The sequence below is a fragment of the Trachymyrmex cornetzi genome, unplaced genomic scaffold (assembly GCF_001594075.2).
Source record: "Trachymyrmex cornetzi isolate Tcor2-1 unplaced genomic scaffold, Tcor1.1 scaffold138, whole genome shotgun sequence".
In the NCBI taxonomy this organism is placed as follows: domain Eukaryota; kingdom Metazoa; phylum Arthropoda; class Insecta; order Hymenoptera; family Formicidae; genus Trachymyrmex; species Trachymyrmex cornetzi.
In genome coordinates, this window is record NW_017295960.1 from 1,617,365 (window position 1) to 1,629,287 (window position 11,923).

An 11,923-nucleotide genomic window follows, 5' to 3' on the forward strand; every position below is an offset into this window, starting at 1 on the left:
AATTATTTTGGAGAAGTAAAATAAATGTATAATAAACTTATATAAAGAATCATTCCATTAATATGGAATTTATTTAAACAAACAGATATTTATGCTTTGATCAAAACAAAATTGAAATTATACGAAATATTCAAATATTAACATTCTTAAATATTTATGATAAATTATATTTGATCGTTGTGTATTGATCAATAAATATATCTTTATATTAAATCATTCTAAAATAAATTTCACGCGCAAAACTATCGACGTAAAACTGGAGCACAAATTACTCACGTTAACTTTTACTCGAAATTACTGTGCATTGCACCGTATCGGAGTAATCGTGTAAGTTGTTACATCATAAGTCTGACAACTATATGTTTTACAGCCTAGAATCCCATTAGCGTCACAAAAGTTAATCGTCCAAATAATGGCGGGAGCCATTAGCTGTCAACAAGATTTATGGTGTAGTACATCTTCATTTTTGCAGGTTCGAAAAACCGAATCCTTATAAAAATTCCTTAAAACCTATCTAGGTTCGACAACAGAGAAGTAACTTATTTTTCAAATGTTTTTAATAACTCGAATGTTAAATAAGCGAAGGCTAGATTAGTTAAGATATAGCATGCGTCAAATGGAAAAATATCTCGTTGATAATGTGTTAAGAGATGTTGTAAAGGGTATTAGAAAGTATTTCACAAGAATCGGCATGTATTGATTGATATTGGAATAAGAGTCGATTGCTTTTTTTCGACGGAAAATGTTTCCCTTTCAGATTTCCCTACAATTTGCCTACGATGGGAAAGCATGGGAACTTCTACGATGTCGATAAAATGTCGATAAAATGTTGCGTTGATCATAAAGTCAATATGTAACGATAAGAATTGATGGTTACTAGCTGAAATACCTGAAATCGAAAGTACGTGAGATAGGACGAAAAATGTATTATTTATTATCACTTCGAAAAAAATGTTTATGTAACTTTGATGGCCTAAAGTTTATTGACAAGACACATCAATATATCATATATTATAGCCATAATTGCGCGCCGTAATTAACACTGACGATACAAAATAAATTTTTAACAAAATTAAAGTGTCTATTATTTTTCCTTCTTCCATTGTGACTTTCTACGATAAAATTATTTATTCAAAATAATAAAACATTCGGAAAATATAATTCATGATTGATCTTATATATCTCAGATATATAATCTTCTATTATCTTTATGTACTTATAAATACAAATAGTTGATTAATTTGTGATCAAGATTTATATAATTTTATGGTTTATATTTATTTAATATATTTTTGTATCATATATTTTTATTTTTGATTTAACTAAGAAAATTTCTTTTAATGAAATAAAAAATCCAATCAAATAAATTTTATTTTGTTCTCGTAAAAATTGGATTGAGAGAGCACGTTTCTAAGTATTGATGATGTCTTCAAAATATATCTCAAACTAGTTTAGTACTTCCAGTTAACCTACTCAGCAAGAAAAGAGGTTTTCTTACCTGACCTGTATTCTCACGGTTTCACTGTATTCTTCTTAAGAACGGCAATTTAATATAGGAATTGTCGAATAGCCCAGCAATATATAACTTTCCTAATGTTGATAAACGTAGACTTTCAATTATTTAATAAAATAAGTCAGTATTACTTTATTAAACAATTTATTAAAATATTGAATTTTATTAAGGAAAAAAAATTTTTTAATGTAAAATCAATAACTATTTAATAAAATAAATAAATAAAATACACGTTTAGAAGTTTTAAAACATGATTTATAGTCATTCTTTATATTTAGCTTTTTAAAAACCTGATTAACTTATTAAAATATTTATCAGAAGAATTAGAAAAAAATATATCAAATTTCACAAAATTTTGTAAAATACAAAATCTATAACGTACGCTCAATAACAGCGACGTTATATTAACGATATGCTCGATTCTTTCAAATCTCCCACAGGAACTGAGGTCACTAAAGCGATCAATATCTCACGTTACCAACCGTACGCACATTCTACCACAAACTAATGTTTCAAGAGAGAAATATCTATTCCAAGTTGAAATAATAAATAAAATCGTTGAATAAGGTCACCAAAGATAAAAATCATTCTTGAAACCATCTACGATCGATCGCCAGAAAATTTTTTTTTAATTAATTTCCTCGCATCTTCTATTCCACAAGATGTCGCCAAACACGTTTTTGTCGAGAGGATAACCTGGTTACCTGACAAAGGTTACTGCAGTCGGCGATAGACTATCGCAGTGAATACTTGAAACAAGTGTCATTATGTGCTCGCTCACGAATGCATTTTTGGACATCAGTTGACACAAAAAGATACGCAAGGCATACGTCGTGATACGTCACGACGCAATGTTCGCGTTGAACGTTGTTCGTCCGACAGTCCGATTACATAAAATCATCGATAAGATGCTCCGACTCGAGTCAGTGAATGGAAGACGTGAATTGGATGGTCTAAGCAAGCGGACGACACGCATAACTGACTTCAGTTCTACAGTGGCGTGTATGTACATATGTTACTCACGTGGCAAGACGTTACACTGTTGTTGGAGCGGACCACGTGGGCGGATAAAACGCCATTTGAAGAGTTATCGCAATCTCAAATATCACTGGTTTATTAATAAATGGTCCAGTTTACTAATAAATGGTCCTCCACGAAAGAAAACAGTAAATTGATTGTGAAAAAGAATAGTAGTAGTGCAGCTACTTCGAATCAATAACGTATTTCGTTTCATCTAAAAAAATTTAACTCTTTGTATAAAATAATTTGAATCTGATGTAAAAATACAATTATTTTATATTTAAAACAAAATTAAATTCCACTTCTAATGTTCTAAATTCTAATTATTCGAAAAACACTGAATTTATTTTATTTAAATAATTCGTGTTAGATTAACTAAATATGTAGATATAAATTTTTTTACATAACTCGAGAGAGACAATAATATTAATACCTTCACGTTAATATTTTCGCGTTAATTTTTTATTCGTTATTTGAAACAATAAGAACTGCATATTTAATAATAAACTAACTACTATTTTCTTAAACACATTCAAATTCCAATTTACATTTAAACGTGTTTAAAAGTCAAAGATAAGAAATAAATAAGTGGCTTGTTATCGACATATTCTATCGACTTTATTGATTTTAATCGCTTAAAATAATTTAAAAAAATTTTTTTAATTGCAATTAATAATTATCATATACTTTTATATCTATACTATTGTTAAAGCGGTAATAAAGAAATTAAAAACGTAATTTCGAATAACGTTTAAGTGTGAATTTGCAACAGCGATTGAATAGTGTTCAATTTACCATTTTCAGGCAATGATAGATGATAAATAATTTTGAATTATATATTATTGAATAAATCGGAGCGATTAAATCACTCTTTGCAATATATCTCAGTAACGATTCTGTAATACAAGACATCGAACTTTTAACATCCAAGTTGCATCATCCTATTATCGTAAGTGTGACGAAAATATCTTACTGCATTTTGCTTACTCATTATATCCACTTGATACGATTACTCTTGTGTAACATACACACACACACATACACACTACAAATTAATCTGTTCGAATACAGAAACGGAAATGAAAAATAATTAGAACTCGTAATAATAATAAGTAAAAAACAACGTACAAAATTTTAAAATAACAACGTAAAAAAATTTGAAAAAAGAGTTGTCGCACACATTTTCCGTAACAGTAACCGTAAGACATACCGTAAGAATTAGCCAATCAGTCAAGAATTATCAAAAATTTTCAACTAATTTTCTCTGATTAGCTAATTCTTACGGTACGTCTAATGGTTACTGTTAGAAAAAATGTGTACGGTGGCCCTTAAGCCTATATATGGCACGTATAAAAACATAAGATAGTAAAGACGTAAGCAAATTGGTCAATCATAGGAGAGAATGTAAGATTATTACCTTATATAATATCTTCTACTGTGATTAGCTGATTCGCTTACTGCTTACGTTTTATTACCTTATGTTTTTCTATGTGTTTTTGGTTTTAAACTTATCATTTCCCAGCTCATCATGTCTCGAATATTTGTATTGAAACAAAACCTACTTTTTGATCTTAAACGAATTTGTGATACTGCAAACTTCTAATAATAAAATCTAAAAGTATATTTAGTTTAATTAGTAATTTTTTACTATCGCAAAACAGAACGTAAGAATGTATGCATTGCAAAATTATTATCCAAACAACCATAAAAAGATATGAAATTTTCAGATGATGTTTTTTTAACATTCTTAAATTTTGTAACCAAAAATAATAGATAACTAGACCTAATGCACTGAGAAAGAAAAGTTGTTAACTTAACTAAATGCGTTTAGTTCGTAATGATTATTTAGAGTTCAAATATTTATATATTTAGATTAACAAATCTTGTAATTTAAAACATATTATTTGTTTGAATTAACAAATATTTAGTTGAATTAATAAATATTTGCTTGATAGTTCGTGACCGCTACATTTAATTGAATCAACTAATATTTTTTAGAAACAGCAATTCTTTTTTCTCAGTGTGCTAACATAAACAAAATAGCCTGTCAGCATGAATTAAGAACTAGCTCAGCGAGTTTCGAAAACCTGTGCATACTTGCAGCAAAAGTAGCGGACTATCCAAGAACAATGTATACGTAAGAGAATTCAGACGTATAAAGAAATTCATTCATTTGCATTAAAGTTCTTTAATTAAAAAAAAAAGAATGGAGAAACCGATAGTGACTAACAACAATAACAAAACCAATGAGGTAACTATTATTATATGACATTATGATTAAGATTATAAAAATATTGTTTGATCAAAAATTCTGCCTTTTTCTAGAAACATTTCTACGATAAAGACAAAAAACTTAATTCCTTACTATCTTCATTTTAGTAAAAATATTTCTTTATGTTTATGTATTGTATAATTTATTATATTTAATATAAACGCGCGCGCGCGCATTCTGTGTTATGTGTAAATTTCATATATAATCTTAATAATTAAAATATTTACATATTTCTCTTTAAAAATTTAATTTCATTAAATTACTAATTATTAAATTTATTAAAATATTAAAATTATATTAAATTGTTTATAATTTTTTCTTATAATTTATAATGCAATATAATTAATTGTGCGTCAAGCTGGAGACTTAAATTTTTAGCTCTTAAATATTCTTGTGATGTTTTTGTCAGAGACATAGTTATTTACGAAATTATATTAATCTTTTTTAAAATTATTAGATAAGTAAAAAGCATTTTTCAAGTCGTCACATTTGCATGGTATAATTAACCCGGCACGTCTTCTTTGCGCCCGACTCCTAGCGCCCTTATTCTTTCCAATTCCTTGATTTGTAAGGAGTCTTGATTAGTTTGATTTATTAACGGTTTTAGAAAGTTTTAGCTCCAGCTACAGGGCGGTTAGTTAAAATCTACGAAGTATGTAAGAAAATACAGATGTTTAAAAATCTCTCGGGTCATTATAACCCAGCCACAATGACGCGCCAAGTCAATTTTTAAATATTCTAGTGTTATATAAAATCTATCGGATCTCTTATAAAAATTTTAGTATTTTATAATTGTTTTATAACACATATATTCAGAATTTTTGAAAAAATATATTTTTACATTATTAGTGTTATCAATATATATATACATTGTAATTCTGTCTGTTTTCTTTTATAATTAATTTAAAGAAAGAATAAAATAATTGTAAAGAAAATCATAAAGCCTAAAAATGTAAAGAGTTGTGCAAAAATATCTAAGGATTAAACAATAATAGTTAACGTTAGTGAATATCTCGAATATTATATCTATTTCTGTGTCATGAATTTAAAATTAAGAGCGCTATTTGTATTTCCTTCTTAGATGTGACACTGGAAACAGTTCGAAAGATCAAAATTATATAGATAACACAAGAGATATTGAAACAGTGACTACATTACAAAAGATCGATATTTTATATAGGCTGCATGATATGAGATATTGAACGCGTTTCAATATGTGTAATAGAGAATGAGATTGTGTGTAATAGAAAAGAATTTATAGATATTATATATAAATGATTAATTAAATTAATTAAAATTAGCCATGCAATTGTAATTATAATTACAATTTTATAACTCTCTTGTTTTTGTTAGCGTAAATTTGAAAAAGTGTCGATCATATTTTTAAATTTATTTACTAGTTTAACCTATTAGTGTCCACTATCCTCATTTGAGGACAGTCATGTTTTAGCACGTTGAATGTTGAATAAGGGATTTGTTTATCTCTTATTAGTGCAAACAAACCTCTCTTTCAATTGTAGTCTACTTCTCAGAGATACATATTGTTTTTTTAAATTATTTCTATAGTCAGAAAATAACATGTTTCCCCCAAAAAAATTATAAAAAAATAAATTGGGCATTAATTGGTTAAATGCAGAAATAGTTTCTGCTATTTATCTATATACCCTAAAAAGTTTTATAATTTTAACAATTTAAATACATTGCTAATAAATTATTCTCGAATTATATGTTTCAATATTTATTTTGCAATTTCTAGGCGACATCACGGATAGAACCTTCCCATACAAACAGGATGTATAAAAAATATTTCGGGTGGATAAAACATGTATCAGTAGAGCCGACTATGTGGCTCTACATGATGGCATTTATGTTCACATCGGTCGTAGAGCAAGACTTGTTTAGATATAAAGCGTGTCGAGTGGATCATGGTTGCTCTGAAGAAATTTGTAGGCACTTAAGTGATGATGATAATAAAGAAATAAAGACCAAAGTACAGGTAAAACATTATGTACCATATTTAAAATAAAAGAGAAGAAACATAAAAGGGGAAAAACACGCGCATTATATTAAACTATTGAAGCGTTTAATAGCTTGAGATTATTTAGAACAAGTGCTTGCTTATCAAATGCAAATCTTCAGCTGACAATAGGACTTTATAATACTTGTACGAATCTCATTTGCAACTACAATATAAGAAATTATTGACGTATAGATAATCAGTAAAAATATGATTGGGATGTTATCAAAACAAACGTAGTTGTCAAGCTAAATATTAGCAGGAAATACCCACACAACGAAAATACGTATCATGCAGCACGTAAGAGAATATACTCAAACATCTCCGAACTTATTTTATTTCACGAAAACTTATATATTAAACGGAAGATTAAATAAAAGAGTTTAGGCAGTTTTTTTTATGAACACATGATATTTCAGCTATCTTTTTATCGCAATTTAGGGTAGCATTTTTAATGCTGAAACAATAATTGATTTTCATTCTTCAATTACGTTTCATTAAGAAAAGATATGTGAAAGATCGATCTTGCAGATGACTGTCTCAGAATTCCATCAATGGAACGACATTGCCGGACACGTGGTGCCTATAATCTTGGCGATGTTCTATGGCAACTGGAGTGATCGGCGTGGACGTAAATTGCCGATCATTCTTGGTCTAACGGGCAAATTTATTTACTCCTTCATGATCGTGATCAATTCCATGATAGACACTTGGAATTTGAACATGGTGGTGTACACGGCGACTCTGCCGATGAGCATTCTGGGCAGCGATGTCGCGATCTTCGGCAGCTGTTTCACGTATATATCGGACATAAGCTCCGTGCAACAGAGAACCATGAGAATCACGATCTTGGACGTCGTTTATCTCAGTACTATGCCTACAGGTAGGGACAAGCACTCTTAAAATAATTTTATCCAAAGATATAAATTATGTGAATAATTATCATTAAAGAACTTTAATTTATATATATATAAATAAAAATTATAAATTTTTAAGACATCTTTTAAACTTTTGAATCGTTGAAATAAATACAACGTTGTCATCGATAATCCAATAATTTTAACGACTCAAAAATCATTTACAGAAAAAAAGATATTTTATAATAAATACTGAGTATTTATTGTAAAATTTAATTATTATAAAACGAAATTATATAATAAATTTTATTAAAAAATTGTATAATAAATATTCAATATTTATCATAAAATTTCTTTTTTTCTATAAATAATTTTATCCGTTAAAATTAATGGATGATTGTCGTTGATAACATTATTTTACTACTTTAATTTTACGAATATATCCACGATTATATAAAAGTCTTTGCAATTCTATAACGTTTAAATAACTAATCACGTTTCTTTTCGTTCGTAGGAGTTGCACTTGGATCGTACGTGTTTACACATTTTGTCAACATGTCCTACGCGATTATGTTTGCTGTAAACGCGACTTTGCTTTTAATAGCGATTATATATTCGCTTGTGTGGCTCAAATGGCAAACGTCACCACGGCAGCAACCGCTTTTGGGCAATAATTGGCTGCTAGACTTCTTCGACATGCGACATGTCGCCACGACAATACGAACATTGTTGAAATCGAGACTCAATCATGGTAAATTACACCTGTGGTTGCTCCTGCTGGCGATGTATCTATATACATTCCAGAGAGATGAAAAAGTCAAGAGTCAGATGTATACCTCGCTAATCTTTAACTGGAATGTGACGGATTTTAGCAACTTTAAAACGTTCCAATCGACCCTTTTCGTATTAGGTCAGTTTAATACAGACTTGATTCAAATTAGTAGTCACATTGACATTTCGCAAATCTCGACAATATCAATTCACAATGAGTTTAGCGAAGTGGAAAAGAAATTTCTTCTCAAAATCGCAAAAACTTTCACTTTCAGCTAATTCATAATCTTAATTACTAACGATAATTATTTAGCATTTTTCTATAATAGAAAAATTATGACCCAATTGCGAAATTAAAATCGATCTTGTAAAAGGTTCAATTTTTTTGTGTAAGAAAATGCATAAGATAAATTATTTTTATTATGTCGTAATTAGATTTGAAAATTTATTTTTAGATATTCAAATTTTTTGACTTTAGCATTTTTTTTATAACTATATAAACGTTTTAAATAAATTAATAAATTCAGATCTTAATACTGCACCATATAGTTTATAAAAATAAATAATATCCTTATCTTCATAAAAATATTTTAATTGTATAATTATCCTCATAAATACTTTGAATGCTATTAGAAACATAAAGTACGAAATACTTAAAAGAAGTTTGTTCCCACAGCAATGCTCATTGGAGTGCCTATCATGAGTAAATTAATAAGAATGAAGGACACTTTCATCGTAATGGTTGGAGCAATAGCGCACGCAGCTGGAAGAATAGTATTTGTTTTAGCGAACCGGCCGGAATTATTTTATGTGGGTAAGTATAAACGATCTTTTTCGATTATATCTATATCAATCAAATTATTTCTGACAATAAATATTATAGATACATAGTGTCATTATCATTCAAACTTTTTAATAAGAATATTATACACATTCTTTTATATTCAAGTAATAAAGTAATTAAAAGTTATTTTATAATAATTATTTTGCAGGTGCTACTGTCGCTGCATTAGGACCAATAGTAGCTCCAGTACTCAGATCTATGACCTCGAAACTTGTACCTGTAGAGGAACGAGGTGCGTGATAGTAACACGTCCGAAAATATGATTTTTTTTCGTAATGCAAATGTGAACAGCAATTCCCGACGTGTTTTTACTTACGTAAATCCGTTGACTATCACGTCACAATTATTAAAAAAATGACTTCAAAGAGACAAGAAATATGATAATTTTGAAGATCTTCATGACGTTGTAGTTTCAGCAGCAAATTTTTTTTTAATTTTGTTAATAGCACACTATCAACTTTTAGCTTTAAAGTGCATTTTGTTTCGGTATAATTTTTTGTTTTTAAGATATAGCAATTTTTTAATATTTCTCAAATAAGAAAATTCTCAAATAAGAATATTTCTTAAATAAGAAAAAAAAATTTTTTTCTTATATAATATTATATATATTATTATATGGAAAAAGTATTTTGTTCCATTTTAATACTGCATTATGTAAAAAGTACCTACTTCAGTAATTACATAATATACTCGGATATTAAATAAAAAAACAATATAAAACTGGCAAAATACAATACGGCAGAAAAGATTATAATTTTCATTATGTGCGATTAAAGATTATAATCTTCCTGCAATATTGTATTTTATCAGCTTCATTGCTATTTTATTAGTGTAATCCTATTATATTATGCAAGTACTAAAGCATTTATTTTCCACATAATGCAATATTAAAATGGAATAAAGCACCTTTTCTATTTATTACATCATGGAAAAAGAACTATTTTAAAATTGCTATATCTCGAAAATAAAATCATACCAAAACAAAACCTATACATATTATAATTTGCAAACCGCAAAATGTAGCTCGCAAACACAAACGCAGAATAAAAATTTGCATTTGTTTTTTTCATTGTGTGCGATTGGTTTTCATTTGTGTGTATCTTGCGTGCGGTAATCGTCTTCTGAGTCAGCATTTGCGAACTACGTTTTGCAATTTGCTAATTATGTAGAGGCACCCCTACAGCTAAGTTAATACTTTTGTATGGCACTAACAAAATTAAAAAAAAAAACAATTTGCTAACGTCAAAATTATCGTTTTTTACTTCCCCTTAATGTCATTTTTCTTATAATTGTGACATGACAGCCAAATTTGGCCAACGGATTTATATTCAGCAGACAAAAATACATCGAAAATAACTGCATATCTGTGTTCAAAAATAATATTGGACAGTGTTAATTATTGCACTTACTTTTTGACTCTATGCGTAGATTAAAACCAATTTAATCCCGCTAGATCAATACTGTTGATGCTATAAACATAAAAAATATGTACATACTTTATAGTAGAATCTGAATTTTCATGAATAAGGGATATTATTTTCATGTCAAATTGGATCTCACACACATTTAATACCAGTTTCAATTTCGTGCTACACTACTGATTTTTCTTTTTCATTAGTAACAAATTTCTAAAATCTTTGGAATGGAATTCAATTTTAAAGACTGACAACTGAGCTAGTGTTAAAAAAGAGTTGCTCAATTGTCAATTTTTAAGAGTGAGATTTTACTCTTTAGAGTTAGATTTTACTTTAAAGATTTTATAGAAAAAAAAGAAGGATAATTAAGTCGTTCTGATTTTTTAGGGAAAGTGTTCGCGATGCTTTCCGTATGTGATAATGCAGTTCCGCTATTTAGTGGCATTTTATATTCCCAACTTTATAACGCTACAATAAAGACAGCACCGAACTCTTTTTATTGGCTGACATTCGCCACACAGATTGCCGTGCTTTTAATAATTCTGTAAGTAAATTATGATTTTCGTGGATATTTTTTCGTATGTCATTTTTTCTCTCGAGTACAAAATATATTAAAGAACTGTGTCGCTTTTCTTAATTACATTCGAATAATCCAATTTTAAAAAATAATTATTTTTTTACAGATTGGTTCAGTTTTCATCCTGGTCTAAGCATGCAACCGAGCAACAGGATTACAATGATGATGAGGTTGTGGCTCCATCTCTTTCAAATACTATTGAAGCTAGCTCGTCGAGTAACGTAACAAACAGATCTTAGAGAGATTGTACCTGCCTTACATACATAATGCATCGAAGGTCATAGGTACCTCGTCACACACTAACATTTCATTTTATAAAAATAAAATTTGTAAATAGATAATTTACATCTGTAATGTTACAACTTAGAAATTCATGAAATTCCATTCGCAATAAGTTCGAACTTATTATATATTTTCAAGTATCAATTATTGTTATTTGAGGGAGATAACATAAAATTAATAATTGCTCATCTTGCGATAAAATAATTTTTAACATAGATTAATTTAATTACCATATATTCATTCGTAATAAGATTTTAGAAGTATTTGACGTTCATAACAGACAATATAAACTACACTGAGAAAAAATGCTGTTCATTCAATTAAAGTCTATATTACAGGCTGTCACTAACATAAG

At 28.5% G+C, this 11,923-nt stretch overlaps 1 protein-coding gene across 4 annotated transcripts; it reads left to right on the top strand.

The window, feature by feature from the left end:
- The first annotated feature begins 3,300 nt into the window (after window positions 1-3,300).
- Window positions 3,301-11,649, top strand: LOC108771008 (proton-coupled folate transporter). Of its 4 annotated transcripts, none has more exons than XM_018522847.1 (9): window positions 3,301-3,486; window positions 4,637-4,784; window positions 6,562-6,801; window positions 7,354-7,705; window positions 8,194-8,589; window positions 9,127-9,264; window positions 9,443-9,526; window positions 11,097-11,253; window positions 11,393-11,649. In XM_018522847.1, the coding sequence occupies exons 2-9, from the start codon at window positions 4,740-4,742 to the stop codon at window positions 11,523-11,525; spliced, it is 1,545 nt and encodes a 514-aa protein (XP_018378349.1). In that variant the 5' UTR covers window positions 3,301-3,486; window positions 4,637-4,739; the 3' UTR covers window positions 11,526-11,649. The 4 variants fall into 4 exon arrangements, with proteins under 4 accessions (XP_018378349.1, XP_018378350.1, XP_018378351.1 ...); XM_018522848.1 differs by having other exon boundaries at window positions 3,301-3,482; XM_018522849.1 differs by lacking the exon at window positions 3,301-3,486 and having other exon boundaries at window positions 4,591-4,784.
- Window positions 11,650-11,923: the final 274 nt, after the last annotated feature.

Excerpts from the sequence above, each read along its gene's own strand:
- LOC108771008 (XM_018522847.1), top strand. The coding sequence starts at position 4,740 with ATGGAGAAACCGATAGTGACTAACAACAATAACAAAACCAATGAG. Across the intron at positions 9,265-9,442 it reads GCCGGAATTATTTTATGTGG|GTGCTACTGTCGCTGCATTA; the intron begins GTAAGTATAAAC and ends ATTATTTTGCAG. Across the intron at positions 9,527-11,096 it reads TGTACCTGTAGAGGAACGAG|GGAAAGTGTTCGCGATGCTT; the intron begins GTGCGTGATAGT and ends CTGATTTTTTAG.